This window comes from Bombus vancouverensis, chromosome 2 (genome assembly GCF_051014615.1).
Source record: "Bombus vancouverensis nearcticus chromosome 2, iyBomVanc1_principal, whole genome shotgun sequence".
NCBI classification, from domain to species: domain Eukaryota; kingdom Metazoa; phylum Arthropoda; class Insecta; order Hymenoptera; family Apidae; genus Bombus; species Bombus vancouverensis.
The window spans coordinates 14,846,209-14,870,265 of NC_134912.1; the positions used below are offsets into that span (position 1 = coordinate 14,846,209).

A 24,057-nucleotide genomic window follows, 5' to 3' on the forward strand; every position below is an offset into this window, starting at 1 on the left:
GTAAAAAAGTACAGTTCAATTTAAGATCTTGAATAAGTCGTAAAAGTGGAAGTGTTTTTTCTGTGGATTAAAAAAACGCGAATATTTAATTTCAATGTTGGTACTAATAATACACGAAAAAAAGATTACCTCTTTCCAAACATCATTGACAGATTGTGATTCTCCGTTGACTTGCACTTCTGGTACGGAGGATGGTACGGAGGATGGACTAGAACACTTGACTGTTGTGGACATTTTATCGTCCGGTTTCGAAGCTTTGTTTCTTGAGAGCAGTAATGAATTGTCACTCGATAGTACTGGAATGCTTCTCACTTCTACTGATTGTTTTTCTGTCTTGAACGATTCGCTTGTATTATCGAATACAACAGATTCGTTATTTTTGTCTGTCAGTTCGTTCGAAATTGGTATGAACTCCGGTACGTTAGGATTTAAACTGTCGCCTATTAATGAGGATATACTTTCTGATTCACTAAGCCTTCCTATTGTTGGGATAGTATGGTTGGATTGAAGAACGCGCGGAACTGGGGGAATAGGAATTGTAGATAAAGGTCTCGCAGCAGGGCAAAAATCGGATTCGGACGTGGAGGAGAGTATTACTTCGTTTTGAGATGAATTCGAAGTATTAGACGGTTCTAAGAATACGGGATTTCCAGCCGCGTCCAAGATAGGCCACTTCAAAGGATCTATTTTCGTTCTGACCTAATAAAAAAAAATAATAACATTAGTCATTAATAACAAATTAATAACATTAGTCTTGAAAATTATTTTAGAGATTCTGCAATAATATTTCAAAATTGATATTTCATAAAAGACAACAATAACTGATAACTCGTATCTCAATCGATCGCTACAATACAGCAAAAAATATATTTTCCAGGGATGAATTTGTGAGGAGGCCTACTTTCAAACTCCATTCATTGAACTTAAATTAAGCTCGAATGGTGTCAGCGAATCCTCTTCCATTTTATCTAGCACAATTCTTTCACCAAAGACACAAAATGATGTAGCTGGATTCGAATTTCGATTTGTGCATTATTAGAATAATGAATATACGTTTACATTACCTTAAATCCATCCACTAATTCTAATTTATCGGATTCCATAATCGCCTCAATAACAAGTCCAACATCTGTCGTTAACGTTTGTACACGGTGAAAAGAAGCAATTAAAGTAATAGGTAAAAAGCCTTGTGCGTCCATTTTACGACGCAAAAAGAAATCCCTTAAAAGGTTCTCTTCGCTGAAGTAATATTCTCTGTGAAAATATAAATTACATATTAAAGAAAAGAATTGTGTATTGTTTTTGTTTTTCACTAATTTATAAAACTTACATTTGATTCCTTAGAATTTCCTTAAGCGCCGATGTATTTATGTTCATGAAATTACTAAAATAAAATGTTCCCATGTAACCCACCATATAATTAGGATCCAAAAGACCAAATTTATGCATCTAAAAAAATGTGTCAATTGAAAATAATTTGTTTAGAGATTTAAAGTTCTTTATCTCTATATTAACATTCAATATCAGGTCTACTTTCGCTACTCTTCAAAGAATATTCTGAGAGATTCCCATTAGCTTATCATCATTATTAATATAATTTATATTATTTATTATTTTTGTTATATACGAAATGTAGGTAATAAGAAAATAGTAAACATAAAACTACCTGCATATAAACTTGGTCATGTCTGTGCCTGAAACCACCACGATAAGAGCCTCGTCCACCACGCCCTCCTCTTCCTCTGTAACTTCGCCCACCTCGTCCACCTCTTGTAATATACGCTGGCCTATCATGCTCTCTATTTCTATACGAATCTGCTTCTGTTAAAAGATATAATTCTAAATTTAATATGCAATACTTAGAATATCATGAAATATTTATTAAATACCTTCTCCACTCTTTTCTCTCTGATTATGGTACTTTGGTGACCGATCTCTTTTGCTCCGATTTTTTGCTATATCTATTTCCAACGGTACCCATTTCTGCTTGTTCACTATAAAGGTGAAACAAGAATATTAAAGATTCAACTTAAAAAATAACTCTTCACTCATCTTTTATCATTTATGTCATAGCAAAGAAAATAAATCAGTGCTTGTTACCTTTTTTTTTCTTTTCATTACTATCCAAATGTTCTTCATCATCATGCTGACAATGGTTCTGTTCTTTGTTTTCTTTTCCTCTGCTTTCAATAGCATTACTGCTACTTTCTCTGCAGTTATTTTGTTCAATCACACCATTTTGCTTCTGTGCTGTTACAACTGTCTTCTTCTAAAGGAAAATATTTTTTTAGTTAGTGACATGTACAAAGAAAATTATATTAAAGAAATAAATAATTGTGTGAATGTCAAATGATTTCACGGATAAGAAATACGTCCGCAATGAGATAACATTCGATTTTACTATAGCAAAATATTTACGCTCATAGATAAATACATGATATTACATTCTATGAGTTCTAGCTTTTGCATAGTACATTTTTTTACTTTTAAAACAATAACTGAGAATCCCAAATATAACTAAAGTAAATTTTAACAAATTTTGTTTAATTGATAAATTAAACGATGAAATATAGTAGCGTTGATTAAATATTATTTTGTTAAAAAGTTGCGTTGACAAGATAACGTAAGCATTCCAAAAACACGACAAATAATTTTAACCAACCTCTCCTGAAGCTTCTAAAGTTGGCCAATCGCCGATATCTGAGAAGTCGCTCGCCTGTTAAAGTCACAAACTAGATTTTAGTTGTATCCAATAAAATATAATAAGAAATTGGTATCTTAAGAATATTTTAATTAAAAGAAAATTTTTATACACAATTACTATATTATACGATTACCATCAAACATTATTACTAATGTTATTAAAAATATTAACATTATCATTATTTTACCATACAATTGGAATCATTGCATATACCTTTTGATTAAATTTTCTTCTATCCTTTGACACCGTCACAATAGTCGGATGATTTCCAGTGTCGATGCCATTTTCTGTAAGAAAGTATTTTAATAGAATAGAACATTTTCTAACGTCAAACTTTTCAATCATAAACTAATTCTTATCGTGTCACTTATAATCTATTCGTAACTTCGTGACCTATATTATCTACAGAACACGTGCTTCATAAATCCTTTTATCTACGACCGTGTGTCCCGAAGAAAGTGCACAAAGATTTTAAACAAAAAAGACGGCACTTTTTATTGGGTTCTATTATCATCAACAAGGTAATTTCTAGATTTTTAAGCAAAATGTTACTAAGCAACAAGTCCGTGAAAATATTTATATTTAGTATTATTTATTATTATTATTATTATTATTATTATTATTTAGTACTAATATTTACACCATAAATCACTCCTGTTTAATAATAAATAATAATAATAAAGTAATAAATAATTTTTTATCTTCGTTAAACATTCAACAAAAGTTCTACAACATTTGCATATACGTAGTTTATATTCAACATAAATGAATTATTTAATACTAATATAATTTTATTAGATCATAAAGTTTGTGTTCGTATAACTATGAACATATAAAATTCTGCTCGTAAAATTCCATAGTATGGAAACTACATTTATAGCTTTCTTACTTATTTATCAAAAATAATGTTTTCCCTTCAAATAAATTATCCTTGTTATATTTCTTGCAAACGATCCCCTTCTCAAATACAAATTTATTAGTACGTCGTTCGTATTGTATATACAGCGTGTTTCAGTCTGTTAGATCTATGTCTTTGAGTGTAAATCAGAAAGAAATATAAACACAGTTTAAAATTTTACTAAATAAATTTTTATGAAAGAATAAACAAGAATAGCCTCCTGATCTATACAATCACTAAATGTCTCTTTCACAACGTTCACTATTTCTGTCGCTAGCTGTGGTAAAAAATTATATATTCAGTCCACATAGTTATCAGTACATTCAGTCCACACAGTCATCAGTACATTTAGTCCACACAGCCATCAGTACATTCAGTTCATACAGTCATTAGTACAGTCAGTTCATATTTATTAATATTTATTTAATATATTTTTTTTATAACTATCAATATATAAAAATTTAGTAACATGAAATCAGTTGATATTGGAAGCGTGAATATTGCTCCTTTCATGTTTTCCATCTTTATTATAACTTTTTAATAAAGTTTCGAATCCTGTATAAACACGCAATAACTGAAAACGCACAAACGAGAATTTGACACTATCTCCGATTTCTTTATTTTCTATAAATAAGCAATGCAACGTATGCGCTAGAAATGTACAAACGACTTCTCGAAACATAGGGCGCATGTTACGCAAGTGATACCAGCTGTAGATTTGCTTGTTGACCTGTTTTCGGTCGAGTCGATCTTTCGTTTGCTTCGAAAACACAAATCACCGCGAAAGCGAAAGTAACTCACGCATTACCGTGTCCTGCTTCTCGCGTTACGGTCTCGATGATCTAGACCTAACGGGTTTGACAAAAATTCTCTTCCATAATTAATTCCAGGCAGAAAGATGCCAATAAAGATAAGGAGATGGAAACAAAAGTAATCTTACGTATCTTGCACAATGATACATTAGAATAATGTGTAATAGAATTTGAGTACACTGAAAGATTGGTACTACCAGTAAAATATAGTAATGTTTGGTGTTAAGTTTCACAACCTGTTAAGATTTAAAATTCGAAACTGTTTGAAGTCTTCAGTATTGGGTTGCCAACTAAGTAATTGGGGATTTTGTCAATACCACAACAAAATCCGCAATCACTTAGTTGCCAACCCAATATAATACTTTTAAGTATTTAATCATGTTCTAATTTTCATAATATATGTTGAAAAATTTCGAATCGATTCAGAATCATTAGCCAAGAGTAACGAACGACGAATAAATTTATTAAGTAACACGCGTAGGATAAATTTTTATAGTAGAAGACTTACTAAATAAAAACAAAATAAAATACATACTAAATCATAGAAAATAAAGGGGTATTTGGTAAGGATGTTGCACAGAAGATTTCTGCGATATCAACGTATAGGAAAAGCAAAAACATTCCATTCCAAGCAATTCGATCTCTTCGAAACGTAATCTAAACATTTCAGGCTTAGGTTATCCTCGTAAGGACAGAAAAAGAATCGCGCGCGTATAAAAAAAGCCCCGAGCGTTTTTTTTTCGACTCCGGTTCAACGGGATCTCGTTCTTTGTACTTTAGTATGCATTGTTTTCTAGCTGAGAAATCGATTTCATAGCATTATCTTCTTAACTGATTGGCCTCCAATTTTTCTGCATTCAAATTAATTCAACAGAAGTAAGCTTTTGTAAAATAATAATAACGCATTAGTATAAACGCGTCTTATAAACAATTATCAATAGAAGAACAATAAAAAATATTACAAATACAGAAAAATGTTTGCATTTTTTTCTCCAATATTATTTACTTCAAACTTAGTACAGATGCAATATAAATTTTCTCATCTTACAAATATGATTAATAGCAATAACTCTGAACAAAACATAAAAATATTATCGTTAGTATTGACTTAAAGAATCAATTAAAACTCACGTTGAACAGTATTGCCTTTACTTTTATTTATCTTCATTGTGTATGTTGTGTATGAAGACTCTGTTTATATGAGAAACGTCTTCGTTAAAAATTCGGTTCTGCTCACTAGATTTCAGTTCTTCGTTGTTTACACGTAGAACAGAATACCTCAAACTTTTATATAACGTTCATATAAAGAGACTCGCGCGTAAGCTAATACTTCTTGACAATGATATAGAAGAGAAAAGCACATAACAGCTAAATTCGAAATATTATAATCGGATTCACGCACTTATATAGCGTTACGACGGTCACTTCACTTTCGCGCAACAGGTGCAATCGTGTACCTTCATTTGCCGTTTTTCTTTATACACACTTTATTGTATATAAACATTTATTAAGCAGAGTTCTTCAGAAATATAAGTTAATATGAACCTTATAATGGAAACTTCCTAGTTCGATATGACTTTCATACGATAGTTTTGCGATATCTAGTTTAATGTTACAAAATTTAATATTCACAGAAAGTTTTGTATTTTCAAATAAATTACTATATTTATCTATATAAGAAATTTTATTCTGATAAAATAAAGAATTTTAGTGTGCTATTATATGGTTAACGAACCCAATAAGATCATTTTAAATCTTCCCGCCGATTTTACGCGTACACAAAATAGTAACTAGCACCAACTAAAAACTATACAAAGTTTTTTCCATATGTTATGAAATTTGCTGCACCTTATATTCAAGAGCACATAAATACAATTTACTGACAATGTTATATCTAAAAATAAGGCAACTATTAACCAATAAGATTTATTACTTCGAAACGAATAAAAAGATGCACTCCCGATGAACAAACTTTTACATCAATGAATATTTCTCTAATTTCTATACTGCACGAAATGTTATTATTTAATGTTTGGAATTAAGTGCTCACGCATATACCTATCTTGCACTACAATAATTTTTTTTTTTAAGAGTTTTTTAATACATATGTTTTAAGGATAGTGAATATTAGAAAAGAATTCTTTTGACTACAGACACAATGGAAACCCGCCATATACTATTTCGTAGCTGCAGCTCGAGAGCCAACGGTGCACTGAGCCACCAGGCAAAACGGGAGAATCGAAAACGCTTGCAGCGACCAAGAACGGTAAATACTTGCAGCTGCTTCGCTAGTCTTTGATGTGCAAACAGCATTAAATCCAATTTTCATCTCCATTCTACTGGCTCCTTTCGTCTTCGATCTAGGAAGAGTCCGTTAGAAATAGATAGATCGACGATTTTTCAATCGAATGATATAGTAATTTTTTAAATTAATTAATACCTGTTTCAAAATATGTAATATCTGTTGTTAAAAGATGTTTTAACAACATTGAAGACTGATTACTGCAAATTTATATTTTTATAAATATAATTAAAGAAATGAAATCTAGATACACAGTTGTTTTGCATACTAAATATTGTAACGAATACTATACTTAGAATATTTTATATGTTTTTGTATACTATGTGTACTCTGAGTAATTTTACGTTATCTATGATAGTATAAGAATCCATAGTCTATTCCATAGTCCATAGTCTATGGCAAGTAAAAAGGAAAAGTTGTCATTTATTTACTAATGGGTCTGCCTAAGTTATGATATTAGGCAAGAACTGACAAATGGCGTGATTCAATTTCATTCATAATATTGACATTGTTATCGCAAGGTAACAAGGTAACAAACAGTAAATTTTTCTCATATCGCGAGATATGCAAGAAATCAATATTTCTTACGAAACGGAGTAACCAAGCAGGAAAGCTTGATGGCAACCGATTTGTTCCATCTTGTTACATCGATAACTAACTAACACAATAACACGCGTACGCGCGCTCAACAACTTCCGGTCAATTCAATACGTAAATTTGTCGTAGGAACAACTCATGGGTGCCGCACAAGGAGGCCGGCGGCCGGTTACGAACAGAGAACAAGGAGAACGGAGGAAAACTTGTTTGCTCGTGTCAGATCCTGTAGCGAATCGCTCAAAGCAATGTTAAAAATATAGCATGTAAAGTTCGACGTAAAAACGAATCAATATCTTTCTCTCTCTCTCTCTCTCTCTCTCTCTCTCTCTCTCTTAAATACCAATGTAATATATTTTGCAACCGGTGAAATGAAAATTTATAAATAAAACAAAAAATGTTAATTAGCATGAAATATTCATTCGAATATTTAGAGGTAAGAATTTCAACGCGCTAGGTTCATTAAGTAACACCTTAACGATAACTGACGTAACATTCTTCATGATTAACCAGACAAGTCAACTACTAATGACTCTAAAAAAAGAATAATTTTTTGCATTCATTGAAATTTTAATTTTAGCAAGAAATGAGACAAAAGAGAGTGCAATAACTCTTATTAATATATTACAATATTTGTTCTAATTAGTAGAAATATAAATTTTAGTTATAGTATAGTATCCGCACTACAAAATATTCGGCTAGAGTGACACTTTTTGGAAGTTTTTGGGGTCACTGAAGTCGAAAGTTAGGTTCGTTTTTAACAGAAATAAGGCTCAAAAAATTTCGGTCAACTTGTTAATGTGACGTTCCTCGCGGATTCTGATGCTTCCTTTCTTAAAATTTGGTACTCTTAACCTATTGTATTGTAAGTATTGGGGTTAGGTTATTTTCCATTTTTTGGCCGCCGTGAGGCGACTGGTTAAGCCGCGATCATACAGAGAGCTGTATGTGCAAATTTTTTTTTTTTTTATTTTATTGATTACATTCACAATTTGTCCAGTTTGGACATTTGGTAGAATTTTTTAGTTGTTAGATTATCATGTAGGTGGCTACCCCCAGTGGGATACCATCTTCGTGTTTGTTAGGTTGTGTCCTTTGTGAGTGTGTGTGTTCCTACTCTGTTCTTTCTTTATATTTTCTTGCGTGTCTGCTAATCTCCTCTTCGACCGTTGGTATTCCCAGGTCCTTCGGTATATCCTCGTTTCTAACGTACCATGGGGCGTTTACTATTGTTCTAAGAATTTTAGCTTGTATTGCCTCTATTCTGTTTATATGGCTCATTGCTGCTGTCCCCCATAATGGTATTCCGTACGTCCAGATTAGTTTTATGATCGTTTTGTGTATGTGCAAATTTGAGCGGCAAAATTGACATTTGGAACATTGGCATTAGCTGTGCCATTACTTGCTTCGCCGCTTACCACTTACAGCTCTGTATGATCTTACATGGATTTGCATTTAAAGTCTTTGCCTGCCAGATGTTCATAAGACCGAATTTTCAAAATCGTTCATTTCCATAAAAAAATTACCCTCATTTTCGATTTTAACGATTTAAAATATATGTATAAACATGTATTGTATATATTTTATATAAGACAATCTTTGATGAAAGAAACTCGCTAAATTCTTATCGTTGCTTTAAATACAATAACTTGAAATATTCTACTTTAAAATTTTTGTGAAATTACGAGCTCTTATTAGTATTCTACTCTACTATTATTTTGATATTATCCACGTGTATTACGTCATGTAATCGCATTCAAATGCAAAAGGAAGTGATCTTGACACTACGACTACTTTTTTCTATTTGTATTCTTATTTAACATAAATGCATACACGTTTGAAAGGCATTCATTGGCCTTTACGATTCTACTTTTATCGAAGGTAGAAGGTCTACAACTTGAAACAGGTTTCCCTCTCACCACTCTCACTTTCTGCGAAACATTTTAATAAAATATATGGAACGCTGAAATAATGAGGGAACCAACGACTATAATTTTCCCTCGTAGACGTGAGATTATTATACCACTCGCCTTGCAACTTTTTTGCAATGCGCATTTCAATCTACTAACAAATAAATAATGTGAACATATGTGAATACTGGAACCAGTAACGAAAAAAGTACTAATTGAAACATAGAAACGATCAGATATTTCTTTAACCTATGAACAGTGCACGAAATAAAATCGATTGTAAATATATTTTTTTAAATTCAGCTCATCTCAGTTTTTAGCATTTGCTGTGATTCATAATGACTGAAAGTATTTAAACATTTATCCTGGCAAACTTTTACAAATATGTGTATGATGCATGTTATATAGGTCTTTTATTCTTGTAAATGTGAAACTATTCACTCTTCTTTTGCAATCGTACTCGCTGTTCATTGGTTACATCCTAGAGAAATTCGAGAGTGAATGTCTGAATTACAACGAAGAACGTAATACCGAATACAGTTATGAGAGGGCCTATGAATCCCGGAGTGTAAATTTTTATAAAAAGAAGAACAAACGGTATTCGTTTTTTCGCGACTGCCGATTCAAAATTTTAAGTTTTCTTAAATTTTCCTTCTTTTAAGAAAGGATTGTGACCAAATTAACAAATTTTACATCAGCACCCCGATTGACATTTTTTATCAATTCCATAAATATCTCTTATTGCATTTTCTGTAAATTAAACGTTAGAATCGTTTGTCCAGTCATCGTTTTTAATAGTCCATGTAACAGAATTGACAGACATAGAAACATATGTCATTTAATGGACAATATTAGAGTGAGTAATGATACGAATTATCAACTAGATAGCGATCAGTCAGATTGCAACTGATCGGTTGATATTGTTAACCGTGAACGCTATTAACGCTCACAGTGGAGGTAAATTAAAGATGCAGACTAATGTTATGTTTAGTTGATTTATTTGCACTGTCCAGGGATTGTCCTTCTCATTATAGTTTTTATGGGATGGGAATCTATTCCTTCCAATCTTACAATTGTATACCATCGTGGGTGCATCTTGATACCAGATGTTTACTTTAGAGCGGACCTATTGAGCACTTAGGGTGTTAACTAACCTCTCGGTCAGGTATGCATCGCAAAATTTATAGCTTGAAAGGTAGGAAATTCGGACTTTCCCAAAAAGACAGATGTGCTGTCCGTATTGTAAACCGAAGGTCACCCAAAATCCCGAACAGGTATGCCATCCGGAGGACGATGTCAGGAGAGGTATGCTTCCGGTAATTCATTTTTGTAATGTATTGAAAATGACTGTAGAATTGTATTAGCACTTAGCCAACCTAACGGAAAGATCTCCCTTCTGTGAAGAACATCGCTGCGTGACAGAAAGGGGAGATCTCCCTTTTTAACTTCAGCAACGCGTTTTCTTTTTTGTTCTTGTTATTATTGGTTATTGTTTACCTGGAATTGTTGCCAATTAATTGTACTACTTTTTCTGCTTTTATAAAGTACAGTATATAATAAAATGTAGCAATTTAGTGATGTTAAAATTAATTAAAAAGTTACACTATCAGTTATGATTAAATAAAGTTATAATCGAACCATACCACACTGCAAGAAAATATTAAAATGCATTATAAATTACTAATTTCACGTTGAAGTCGTGTTATTTCTCTTTAGTCATCTTTAATGTTCTCAATTTTACCTATATTTTTTTATACTTTTAATATATACTTTTAATTTGATATTTTATATAAACAACATGTGAAATCGTATAATTAACCACTTAAATAATTTTTAGACTTCTTTGTTTTTTAAGTAGTGAATATTAGTCTCCGATACTTGGAAAAATGCGCGGTGGACAGCGTATAGGTTGGCTTGTCCGAGCACGGTGGAAACGTATTGCTCTCTATGGCGCGCACGGTTGGCTAAGTATTAAAAAAAAAAGAAAAAAAAAAAAGAAAAGTTGGTAGAAATCTATAAGATCTTTATATATTTAAACACCGTAATAAACTAAGGATGCTTTTCAAATGTTCGTAAATAAACATAGTTGTTCCTGGGGGCGCTAATATCAAATGTTTTAATTTCGTCGTAACACTTTTTGAAAAAAGGACAAATAAAAATTTCGGTTGGACAAATGTGGATAAATAATACTGTTTGTTTTTTATACAAATTTGCACTTTGAAATGCCAACTTCACAGGCCTGGTTACGAGGCTTTTATAATTGCATCACGTGCTACTCCCTACTGTCAACCGTTAAAAAAGAGTGTTAATGCTGTCTTGACGTCTTCACTATTTGCACATAAATCGAATAATTGGACTGATCGATAGCAACCAAATAATGAAACTTAATCTGCCAACAATGGATTCGCCAAATGAATTGAACTACGAAGTAACTGATTTCTTTATGTAGATCCATTACCTAGGGATCGTAAGTTCATTAACTAGAGAACATTAACTAGATTTAGATTAGTTTTGGTTATTAAAAACTTTAATTACTTTTCCTTCTTACGATAGATTTCGCAATTCTGAAAAGTTACCATGTAGTAAACTAAAAGTAACATTCAACTAATATACTAGCCTTTTCTTTCAAATAAAAATGTATGTTATCAGTATGTTTTTTAATGTATTAATATAAACTAACAAGTTTTTACAGCAGAAGCTATGTTGAATAATAAATATACACCTGTACTAACTAATTACTTGCACATCAGCTTGCCATACTATACATTTGTTTTCATAATCGTAACTAATAGCTCGTTTACTAATCACCCAATCGTTATCTGGTCTTGTATTTCTAACAGTTCGAATTTATTAAGTAACCTTATTAGTTAGTTTACCAACAACTCTACTGTCAAACATCTCGTTTTTCGAACTACATACTTAGTGTTACCAATAGTTCAATAGCTTCATTTTATTTTAATTCCTTCCTATTTTATAGCCCCTCTTTCATAATATAAATTATAAATAACTTTTCGATCACTAATATTATTGCAATGTCACGTAGCAATGTTCTACATTATATTGTACGTAATACTTGATATTTTCTTAAAATTTTACATTCATTTGAATGTTAATAAATTTTTGCTGTATCGCTCGCTACAATTTTTATTTTATCTTTTGTTTAATTTTAATTAATTTAACTATTTTTTGTTTTAATACTTTCAATTTACATAGCGTGCATAATAACGTATTTTCTAAATAAATTAACTTGAAAAAAGACCAATTCACGTAGATTCTTAATGGCGCTATATATATCTTAAGTAATGCTTGAAATAATAATAAGATATATTATATATATAGCGCTATTAATGTTGCAGAAATGTTGGATCAAGTGATCGAAAGTTTTACGAAGCAGAGAAAGGACCGGTCGGGAAGGGGATCAAAAATTTGTTATGCAAATGAAGAAAGACTATAGGTGACGTGTGTTGTGCTCGATTGCCAACATGGTTATTTTCTGGCCACGTATACCGAAGACTTGTCAACAGTGTTCAGATAAGACAATCGAATCAACCATTCGAAATTCCCTACTACTATTGTTATAGTGATCGAACACCTGAATTACCGATACGTATAACGTCCACCTGTACTCTTACATGGAGATGCAGTTTTTTTCCTAAATAACATTACATCTGACTAAACATTGTAAAAGCTGTTACATTATATAACGAAATTTGTTCACTTTTGCTAACATCGCGTATTCTTATGTAAGAATATCGCGTCAAACACGAGAAATAAATTGCAACTTTTATAAAAGTTACATATAAAAAGTTTCAAAAATTCTATTACTACTTACGTTTTAATATATTACGTATATGATTAATCCGTTTTATTAAATTAGACATGATTTAAAAAACTCGGTAAAAGGTTTTCTTCAGAAAGATTATATTTTTAAATTAATTAATAAATTTTTGTTAGAATTGGGAAACTCGAATATTAAAACAAGGAATTCCTAAGTCGCAAAATTAATGTAACATATCATGTTGATTTTGAATTTTTCTTATTATTTATTTATTAATGCTTCTACTTGTGTTCGAGATTTCGTAACAAGTCTCACCTAATATACACCACTCTGTTCGTAGTTAGGTCACTTTCTCAATAATTCCCTACTTTTATTTATTCATATAATATTTTTATAATTCCGCTCAAAACTAAGAAACTACTGACAATCTGCAAATAGAAATGTGTTTCACAAGAATTTTTGTAAAATTAATCGTCTACAATAATGTTTAAGATTGATCGTCTTTATGGTTAAGCGTCTATAACCAGTTTCAAAATTGGCGCGCAGCGTAATAGCACACATTTTCATTTCCTACTTTCCATAGCAAATGCACGATAAGGAAATCGAGAACTCTCTTTTATTTCTTCGTTGGATTTTTAAGCAACATAGCTCATTTATGTAAGCTTTTTGCAATATTTTACAAATCACATTTCTAAAATCATTATACAATCGTACACATATTTTTAAAGAATACGTTCTACTAAAAAATTACATGTTAAATGTATGTTAGTATTACATATGATGCTGAAATGAATTTTTAAAACATATTTCCTAAAATAATATAAAAAACATGTTCTGCATAAAAATTTGAAATAATAGACAATTTTTTCGCGAGAAAGAATTATCTTTCATTTTCAGTCATAAATGGATTGAAAATGACCCGAAGCATGACAATATAACTGTGTTAATTGCAGTAAGTGATCAAAATGGTTTCTATTGACTTTCATGCATTAAATTAAATGTAAAAAATATCAACTTTGTTACAATTTTATTATTTCATTACATGCCGTTCTCTAATAACTGTATAGTTTGTGAACGTGTGCCGATTGTACGGAGACAATAAAACGACATTGCTGTTGCGATTAATAGTGTTACTAATTGTAAAGAAAGTAACTAAGTCAAACCATCAACGTTATTGTAAATATTTTTAATAATTATTAATAATTATTAGCAAAGTAGGCACTAATACATCAAAATGTAACTGTTCTTCCAAGTTTTGGCACGAAAATTATATATTGTTTTAAAAAATCCCAATGACCTTGATATTTTACCAATAAACAAGTTAATAAGAAAATACATTTCAGCATCATTTATTACTTTTGACAAGATGTAATTTTTTAAAAAGATATTTTTCTGTGCAACATACTTCTTAGAAATTATTTAAGGTCATCAAGATTTATAATTTGTCCTGTATACTATATGTAATAATTTATAATAGCATTTTAATAAATAGTAAATATTTTTAAAAAGTAAGCTTTTTAGTAATTTTAAAATTGTTTTGATAAAATATTAATAAATGTTGCATTATAAGTATTATTTATGTAATAATAATTGTGTAAATACCACAGTTTCCCCTTCTCCAAATACTTTATCCATGTCATCAGTACCTTTGAAAAAGTACTTCCATATACTCTGACTAGATAAGAATCTTTTTCATCACATGTATAAAGTACAAAGTCATATTGATAAAAATACCATAAGACAGAAGGACTTATAAAAATTGATTAGCTTATTTACACAGTAATTCTATTCACAATAAATTTGATAACCACCATGACTTAATCATGTTAGAATTTAAAAGAAGCAAACAAAATGAAAATACCTTTGTAAAAGTATTTCCAAAGCTGTATAGTATATTTGGAATGTAATAACATTGAAATTTATGAAAAGCATGCAACTCTGTTATATTAGTATATTAAAAAATTGGGACTTTTTTCTTGAACAAAGACTTGAATAGTGTATAAGTAATACATATAAATAATTTCAAACACAAATGAGTATTGGCACTTACCAACAATCCCTTGCTGCTGCTGAGGTTGAAGTATTCTTTTTTCTTTGTCAGTTTGTTTTTCCATAGATACCACAGTCCCTGAAGGTACAGTAGAGACAAAATTTGCAGGTGTAACTGGTGTTATAATTTTACTTTTAGTCCACGGATTGACTGCAGGTAAAGGAGCTTCTACATATTTAACAGGAGCTGAAGATTGAACTTCCGATTCTGCCTCTATTTCTTCTTTATCTTTCAAAACATCTTTATTTCCCACAACATGCTCCATACCTCCTCTATCTCCACGATCTCGTTCCTTATAAGATCTTTCATTGCTTCCAGTATGACCACGAAGAGGATGTCTATGATCACGATGTTTCTGCCTTTCTCTAAAATCTCGCTGCTGTTCCCTTAACTTTTCTTTTCTTCTAGCACTCTTTGGTGCTACTGTCTGAAATTCTCCATCACTTCCTATGTCACCATTCATTTGTTCAACAGTGGCTTCTTGTCTTTTCTCAACTAAATTATCCTTCTGAATAACTAACTGATTCTGTTCAATGCCAGTTGGTAATTCGTTTCCATAACATTTTTCGATTTTGCTTTGTGAGTTGATTCTCCTTCCAGTTCTTTGATAAGACTTCCCTTTAACAGTTAAATTCTGAGAAGCAATACAATCCTTGATGGGTACGGATTGTTGTTGAACCACTTGACTACCAATGTTCTCCTTGTTGTTACCTTTGTTAACAACTCGGGTCTCGGTGCCACTTTTTGGATTCAAGATACTTGCATAAGAGACTCCGGGGCACTGTTCCTTCTCGGCACTTCCCTGCGTGCCACTGGCCACCTTGGCCGCCATTTTGAATAGTACGCGCCGAAAGACAAAACACGAGGTCCGAACACGAGGATTTTGTTCAAAAAGGTTTTATAAGATATTGCTTCCTCTCAGGCGGTTGAGGAGTCCTGAGGAACGTCGAACACCCTCGGACACATTAATCTAACCGAACAGCCTCGTTGCCTGATTAGAGATTCGAGACGTATCGTGTGTCGATTCGGCTTTAAAATATCAGTCTAAGGATATCCTCCATACTACAGACTGGACTCATGTCTCTTTTGAGTTCGTGCTCGACAAAGCACGAACACATTAAATTTAATAGAAGTTGGCGTTAAATTTAACACAAACGTAGAACATTAGCCGTTACTCCTTTTCCTTGACGAATAGAACGCCCACTCGAAACTCGTCACGAGGAATCGCTCTTTCCAGAAGGCACGGCGTGCACACGCGGTCGTTACTGAATATCTATAACGTCTCTTTTTTTGTCTTATACTTTTTTAATTCAGCCGTACCAGAATGTTCTTTAGAAATTCAACGAAGAACAAATTTCTGACGAAAAAATTTCTACTAAAATTCAATCGAATGTACGAAGAATTCTCGTTTTATGTACACGAGGCAATAGGTTGCGTGGTTAAGAACACGCTGACTCGGCGATTTCACTAGACGATCGAAAATCAGCCGGTACAAATATTTTCCTAACCGATGAATAATTAAATGATGGTTAATCTACCTTCTTTATAGATGATATACGTCGAAGAAATACAGGAGTACACGCAGTGCGTGCCGAGTAGAAACGAGGAAGTTAGAGTAGACAATCAGAATACACCTTGTTAATAAAAGTAATTTTTCTTCTTTGCGTTCTTCTTTATATTTTGCGTATCTTTCCTGGATTGTTTGATGTCAAAAATTTTGTCACAACAGCAGCGAGTTCAGGAGCACCGTTTCAACGTCACGTTACCACGGATTACGTAAACACGACATTTTCGGCGATCTTTTTCCACGGTAAAACGGTCTGCAAAACACATGTGGCCAACGCTTGCTCCTGGCCTGTATGCGAGCGGCTACACAGTTTCCGGTTTAATCGATTTTACTAGGCAGTTCTGCAGATAGCAGCACCGTATTTCCTTTTTTATTAATGCCAGCACGATTTAAATTAGTACGTTCGGGTAACTGCGAGAATTTTAAACAAAAGTTTTAAATGAAATAAAAAAGAAAAAGATCTGTTTACCTCTAATCCTATTGTCCATACTTGACATATTTTCACTGAATATTTAATACAATTTAACTTGTTTTCTATATGGCGGTCTGTAATATGTATGATTTTTATTGATAAGATAAGTAATTCACATTGTCTATAATATTTTACATTAATATTTTATTCCTTGTAAGCTTCCACTAATCATATATGAATAACATGATAAACAGATAAACAATGATTTAGATATTTTATTCGTTTTTACAGATTATGTTACAATTTATTCGCATTGCATAAAATATAACTATTTTATATAGTTTTTATATGATAATAAACAACATTTTGTATATTATACAATGTATAAAGAATCTGTTCACATATACGATTATCTTCACTCGGTATTTTAGTTCGTAAAATCGATCAAATGACACAATAAAAATCGTAAAATATCTAAAAAATGATTTAAATATAATGCTTCTTAATAATATCATGAATAATCACACAAAATTCCATTTCAAAAGTAACCACTTGCTCAGGCTATCTTTAAAGTTATCTAAATTTTAGACAAGACATTAGACATCTGCTGAAATTGCGTATGTAGATATCAGCTGACTTGCATAGGATATTTTTTCATTGATCGCTCAAACGCTTCTACTATAGTAGACCTGCAAATAGTAAACGAATTAAATACAAACCAAAAGAGTAACTTTAGATTGTAGTTAAGAAATATAGTACTTATTGCCAAATATATGTATATTTATATTTTCCTGCATATGACATACAATTGCATACCTAAATACTTTCTGATGAAGAAGATAGGCAGATACATGTCCAGCATCTATGTACCGAATTTCAGCTCCTGGCCAGATTTTATCCAAGCTCATACAATTATCACGTGGGACGTACGCATCGTTCCTTGCACAGACAGCAATAATCAGCTCAGTATCAACAGGCACTTCAAAATTTTTTAAATGCGTACATTCGTCCATTATTCCGCACATAAATTGCAATGCTTCTCGTTCGCGCCATTTACAATCCGAAAATAACGGATGTCTTGGAACTGGTAACAAACAAATACCTATTGCCAAAGCAAAACGTGCTATAAACGTGCTTGTACCAAACCATGCTTTTGTAAATTTAGCATTTAACACTGAGGAATATAGAAACAATATAAATATATTAGCAATGTAAATATCTATTAGTAGGTTGTTATCTATTATCACATTACACATTTGTAAATGTTGTGGTTAACGTTTCTTTGAATTATTCTAAATGTATGAGAACAACGAAATTCGTTACCATTTAGAATTATTAAATTATGGGAGACCAAATACATAAATTAATTTTTGAAGAATTTTATGTTTTTCGATACCTACATTTAAACCATAGAAATATTTTGTTAAAAAAAAAAGGGAAAGAATAAATTTATCATTGTTGATAATGATAATATGTTATAAATATACATACAAAGTATTAAATTACCTTATGGTAGATTACCTTTAAGTGTATTTAAATCTTTAAATCCAAATTTGTTTGATAAAATGTTTAAAGGAAATATCCTTGCTGCTTTTTCCTCAGCAACTTGATTCTTCAGAGTATTGTCTTGGTTTTGCGAATCACAGTCGTTATGTACTTTATTATTAATCACAGTTTCAGAGGCAGTTGTAGTATGTACATCTTCGGTAGTATTGTCAGACATATGATTTAATTCATTAACTCTTTTCATACTCGAAGGATAATGCTGTGCAAAATGTTTGCCAGCTAAAAACGCATCCTAGAAATAAACGAAATATTTTTTTCTTGCAATTGTGTATAAAAATCTATGTCTCGTTTGAGATAATTATCCACTTACTTCTTTACCAATAATTTTCACCATTTTGGCAAGATCATTTTGATATTGTTCATTTTCAAAATATTGGTTTTCTAAAAGCGTCCAATTAATCGAAGCGCTCATTACACCTTGAGTAAATACTGGTGATGCTGTTGACCATGAAAGGCAAGGGATTAATGGAATTGGTTTTGGCCAGTTAGTCGCTGCTAATGAAGCCATCTAAACAAATCAAAAAATCAATATACATTGTTGATGTTTACTATAAATAATTTAATTTATCAATATTACTGAACCTTTAGATTTAAAATGAAATTAAAGAATACAAACATGACCACCCATTGATAAGCCTGTCAATCCTAAAGGTCCAAAACCTTGTTGCTCGCACCAATTTAGTAAAACAATTGATTCCATTATTAAACACCCTCCCATGATAAAGATGTCACATACATTATGTAAACAAGATCGTCTACAAAAATCAAATCCATATTAATAAATAAATGTGTATTTGTTCTGGAATACAATATGTTTTTAATGTTACAAACCTTTGGAATATAAGTTCTTACATTTGATTCTGTGGTTTCCTTGAACCATAAAATGGATTTTCCAATAACAAAGATGCAATTCCTGATTCTTTTAGTAGTGGTTTGGCAATTAGATTTCTTCTCCTCCAAAAGAACTGATATTATGTTTTCAGTAAGTTTTATATTTAAAATGAAAAGTAATACTATAATTTATTTAAAAAATAATCTACTCACATGATCTCCTGTACCAGCAAGATGTAAACAAATAGGTTTTACTTTATGGGAATGCCATTTTGGTGGTAGTACTAATTGGAAATGTGCAGTTATTGTCTCATAAGGCATTATATCAGGGAGGTGTTTATTGAATGGACTTTCAAAACATCCTTCTATGATATGGCAATCTGACCATTCTTCATCCTAATTAAATATATATATAAATTACAGATATTATACATATATCTTTTTAGGAAAACATTTATATTATACCTTAGTTATGTTAACTGGATAGTCACGGGGTATAAGTTTATAACATGTTTCTCTGTTGGCAAGGAGTCTTCTAAATTCAAAAATCCTAAAATATAAATTTAATGATTAATACTTTATAACTCATATATGTTACTTTGCATATACATTTATGTTACTTTAAATTTCAGAATCCATCATTTTTTTAAATTTTGTTTATTTTCCTTTTAAAAATTAAACATTCATATCTTTCTCCCAACAAGACTAAAATATTACTTATTCACAAAATAAAAAATAATAGTTAACGTTATAATAAGCATTTTATTGGTATATGTATACTTTAGAATATTCTAGAACACAGTGCAAATGTTCAACCTTATTCTAAATAGGATAAAAATTAAAGTACTCTTACCTTTTAAGATTGTGAGGACTACCCCAGCCCTTCGTAAAGAATTTAGTTAGCAAAATACTTCTATAAACGGCATCCAAACGACTTCGTGGCATTATGAATCATTAATTTCTAAAAATTTGTAAACGCTTTTTATCCTAATGACGATAGAAATTTATTTGAGATAAAAACGTGTTAATTTTATTCGGATATTTGTTATTCGATTTGTGATTTGAGATAATTCGGATATTTTGCGCAAACACTCTCATATCGCAATTTTCAAAATGCTGTTAACGATGTCGACATTGTTCTTGGACTGACTGCAAACTTGCCGCGATAAACAGATTATCGCGTATACTAATCAGGCGATAGGAATGATCGAATCAGGTGACGTTCTGCGAGTATATCGCGTATGAACATCCGCTTCTCGCATCTTCACCTCACTACAAATACAACTACAATTTCGACGGACAAATTCCTTAAATATCAACCATTGGTAAGAGGCTGCTACCTCTCGATTTGTTACGTATTTACAATGTTAATTCCGAACCAAGGAGCACAAATAATAAAATTAGATAGACTTTCCTGATTTCTATCTAATTTCGCTAATAAATATGCGCCATCTATTGATTACTTATTTTTTTAAAGGAATATCAAATGGTTCAAATAATATTATTTTGTAACACTATATATATAACACATTATTGAATTTCTAACCATTCCTATAAATGTTTGTTGTGTATTAAGATAGTAATATTGTAAATAATTTGAAAATATTAAGGAAGTTTGTAAATTGTCAAATTATGCGACACAAAAATGCATTGGATATGAGGTCTTGCTCATAATTCATTTGTGATTAAAATGAAACGTGTAACATGTAAATAATTACTTTAATAATTAATCAAGAATTATGTAAATATTTGCATGTCACTTGTTTCTTACTTAATTATATTTTATCGAAAAAGGAATAGTTAGACGGTTGTAAATAAACAAAGTTAGCTAAGCTAACATTAATGAAAATAACAATGTCCGCTTCTCGTGTAGATGAGCTGATCAGTTACTTCAAATCACACAACAAAATTAGAGAACAACAAAGTCATTCTGCTAAAGTACATAGCGTAGGATGGAGTTGCGATGGGAAACTGTTAGCTTCCGGATCTTTTGATAAATCTGTTTGCATTTTCTCCCTTTGTCCAGATCGTTTAGTAAGTTAATATAACCTCAATATCAATTTTCGTTTCTCTTTTGTGTTGTGATTTCTTTATTTAACACTTAATTTTTAATTTTACTTGTTATCTAATGTTTATTATTAGTTAGTTGCAATTTTATGAAATTACGATTAATATAAAATAATCTTTTTGATGATTTTATTATTTGAGGTTGTGGTTCTAAAAACCAGTTCGACCAATTTCAATCTATTAATATAATTCATTGTAGAAACAAGAAACAACTTTCAGAGGGCATGGTGGTAGTGTGGATCAATTGTGCTGGCATGCCTTTTACCCTGAATTATTATCTACTGCGAGTGGAGACAAGACAGTTCGTATATGGGATACGAGGACTCAAAAATGCACAGCAAACATCAGTACAAGGGGTGAAAATATTAATATATCATGGTCACCTGATGGTAATACAATAGCAGTAGGAAATAAAGAAGATTTAGTGACTTTTATTGATGCACGGGTGATGAAAATTCGTGCGGAAGAACAATTTAACTTTGAAGTGAATGAAATTTCATGGAATAAGGATTCTGATACGTTTTATCTAACTAATGGCCAAGGCTGTGTTCATATACTTAGCTATCCAGATTTAGAACTGTTACATGTAATCAAAGCACATCCAGGGACATGTATTTGTATAGAATTTGATCCTACTGGAAGGTATTTTGCAACTGGTTCAGCAGATGCATTAGTTTCTTTATGGGATGCAGATGAACTGTGTTGTTTAAGAACATTTTCAAGATTAGAATGGCCAGTGAGAACCATATCATTTTCTTATGATGGACAATTATTGGCTGCAGCATCTGAGGATCTTGTGATAGATATAGGTGAAGTTGAAACTGGAGAGAAGATTGCAGATATACCAGTAGAGGCAGCAACCTTTACAGTAGCATGGCATCCAAAACAATATTTGTTAGCATATGCATGTGATGACAAAGATACTTATGACAGAAAACGTGATGCTGGCAGTTTGAAAGTATTTGGATTTGCCAATGACTAAAACAATATTTTTAAACTTTTATATAAAAATATATTATTGTGTAAAAAAAATGATTTAACTTGATTTTCGTACCTGTCCTAACAATTTTTTAAATACATACTTTTAAATACTTCAGATTATCATAATTGTATATTGGTTCAAAAAAAGTTTAATCTATGAACATTAAAATGCTATAACCACTTAGCAGTGGAAAGATGGAACTAATCTCTTTATGACGTAATTAAAAAATTCAATTTCTCAGTCTACAAAGCAAATCCTTGACCTGTTTAGGAATTAAATTAAATTAAAACTGTAACTCTTTCTCTGTATACTATTATGCCGATTTCCTAGATAATTAATTAATTACATGTAATTAGTGTAGAGTGCTCTATTTTGGATATGAACACTGTACTAATTGATCCCTTTTAGTTTTGCCTCCCTGTATATAGTGTTTGAAACATTCAATTGATGAAGATTTTCAATATTCTATTGTTTTGCTATTTTGCTGCCATAGTTACTAAAACTCATATATGTTATAATTCTTTCTTAACCTGAAAATATCAGTGAATCTATTTTATACTATTATTAGTTCAATCTTTTATTATTGAATCTTTTTATTGATTATACATTCCCATGTCATGCTTAGAAGAGAGTCAGGCTGATTGTAGGTGTCTGTATACATTAACGTTAACAGATGCAATAATTCATGAACAATTTTCTGAAATGAAAGATAGTTTCAATCATGTGCCCAGTATTCATGAAGTGGATGAAGAAGAAACTGACGAGGAAAATACCTGTGATCAAGAATCAAAGACCCCCAAAGATATTGAACAATCTGCAGATTTAGCAAAAGACACTATAGATGAAGATTCCATCTATAGCAATGACTCGTTCTGTTCTGATGAGTCTGGCGATGAATCTGAAGGAACTAACATCACATCAAGATCGCTTAATGAGTCCCATCATTCTCCTGAAATCACTAATTGCACAAGTAATCAAAAAGATAGAAAAAGTAAAAAAGAAGAAGGATCTGAAAATATAATACAAAACAATGAAATTACAAACTTAGTTTCCTGTAGAAGTTCAATATCTGAAGATAATTCTATAAGCATCAAACAGGTAAGGAACAGAAGGAGGAATATGAGTTTTACAGATGATGAAATTCGGAAGATCGAATGGGAGAATCAAATTCTTTTGAGAAAGATAATGGCACAACAAAGACCAAAGGAGAAGATACTTCATGAAAATGTCCCATCAACGCGCATAAGCAGCTCTGCAATAAATAGAAAGAAATTACAGAAGAAAATAGAAAATGAAAATATAGTATGTAATAAGTAAATATGTTTAATGTAATTAGTTATAGGATAAATTAATGAAATATATTTACATTTACAGTTACTGTTGCAAAGGATACAACAAACTAAATCACGTGTTATGAACAATACAACAAAACCTGGTTGTAGACAGACAATTTTATAATCTGTAAGAAAAAAATAATTTTTATATGTCTTAGATTACAGAAAATTTTTGACTGATATTGTCCTATTTTACATTAACTATCTGTAATACAAACCTTATAACTGTGGTTTATTTTCTGCACCACAA

The 24,057-nt window shown here is 31.2% G+C and overlaps 4 protein-coding genes and 1 long non-coding RNA gene across 15 annotated transcripts in view; 3 read left to right on the forward strand and 2 right to left on the reverse strand.

Annotated features, from left to right (window-relative positions):
• Positions 1-16,910, reverse strand: part of larp (La related protein) — a 30,850-nt gene extending 13,940 nt beyond the window's left edge. For 4 of the 8 annotated variants that reach the window (XR_013059911.1, XM_076623821.1, XM_076623815.1 and 1 more), the window contains exons 1-9: positions 15,049-16,910; positions 2,918-2,991; positions 2,663-2,716; positions 2,101-2,269; positions 1,890-1,994; positions 1,667-1,839; positions 1,331-1,449; positions 1,065-1,254; positions 130-699 (exon numbers count right to left, since the gene is read on the reverse strand). Coding sequence is in view for 7 of the 8 variants with exons in the window: in XM_076623821.1 (XP_076479936.1) it covers positions 130-699; positions 1,065-1,254; positions 1,331-1,449; positions 1,667-1,839; positions 1,890-1,994; positions 2,101-2,269; positions 2,663-2,716; positions 2,918-2,991; positions 15,049-15,880 (2,286 nt within the window). In the remaining variant the exon portion in view is untranslated. Of the gene's footprint in view, positions 1-129; positions 700-1,064; positions 1,255-1,330; positions 1,450-1,666; positions 1,840-1,889; positions 1,995-2,100; positions 2,270-2,662; positions 2,717-2,917; positions 2,992-4,403; positions 4,424-5,545; positions 6,622-15,048 lie in introns of those variants that run through there. The other 4 variants (XM_076623825.1, XM_033345251.2, XM_076623836.1 and 1 more) reach the window with 4 other exon arrangements.
• LOC143303524 (uncharacterized) lies at positions 7,114-7,644 on the forward strand. Its single transcript, XR_013059918.1, has 2 exons — positions 7,114-7,245; positions 7,443-7,644. It is a non-coding gene; the product is annotated as an uncharacterized LOC143303524 (long non-coding RNA).
• A 372-nt stretch (positions 16,911-17,282) lies between the features above and the next one.
• LOC117163325 (protein ABHD18) lies at positions 17,283-20,812 on the reverse strand. Of its 3 annotated transcripts, none has more exons than XM_033345508.2 (9): positions 20,278-20,812; positions 19,890-19,974; positions 19,638-19,820; positions 19,446-19,558; positions 19,210-19,348; positions 18,904-19,101; positions 18,549-18,825; positions 17,844-18,201; positions 17,283-17,716 (listed from the first exon to the last, which is right to left on the reverse strand). In XM_033345508.2, the coding sequence occupies exons 1-9, from the start codon at positions 20,367-20,369 to the stop codon at positions 17,656-17,658; spliced, it is 1,506 nt and encodes a 501-aa protein (XP_033201399.1). In that variant the 5' UTR covers positions 20,370-20,812; the 3' UTR covers positions 17,283-17,655. The 3 variants fall into 3 exon arrangements, with proteins under 3 accessions (XP_033201399.1, XP_033201401.1, XP_033201400.1); XM_033345510.2 differs by having other exon boundaries at positions 17,844-18,111; positions 20,278-20,811; XM_033345509.2 differs by having other exon boundaries at positions 17,844-18,129; positions 20,278-20,810.
• A 179-nt stretch (positions 20,813-20,991) lies between these two features.
• On the forward strand, positions 20,992-22,561 carry tex (THO complex 3 homolog tex). 2 transcript variants are annotated; one of them, XM_076627753.1, is made up of 3 exons: positions 20,992-21,130; positions 21,298-21,458; positions 21,691-22,561. In XM_076627753.1, exons 1-3 carry the CDS (start codon positions 21,115-21,117, stop codon positions 22,471-22,473), a joined length of 960 nt encoding a protein of 319 aa, XP_076483868.1. In that variant the 5' UTR covers positions 20,992-21,114; the 3' UTR covers positions 22,474-22,561. The 2 variants fall into 2 exon arrangements, with proteins under 2 accessions (XP_076483868.1, XP_033201402.2); XM_033345511.2 differs by lacking the exon at positions 20,992-21,130 and having other exon boundaries at positions 21,151-21,458; positions 21,691-22,558.
• A 524-nt stretch (positions 22,562-23,085) lies between these two features.
• LOC117163328 (uncharacterized) lies at positions 23,086-23,987 on the forward strand. The gene is made up of 2 exons (XM_033345512.2): positions 23,086-23,775; positions 23,848-23,987. Exons 1-2 carry the CDS (start codon positions 23,086-23,088, stop codon positions 23,929-23,931), a joined length of 774 nt encoding a protein of 257 aa, XP_033201403.2. The 3' UTR covers positions 23,932-23,987.
• Positions 23,988-24,057: the final 70 nt, after the last annotated feature.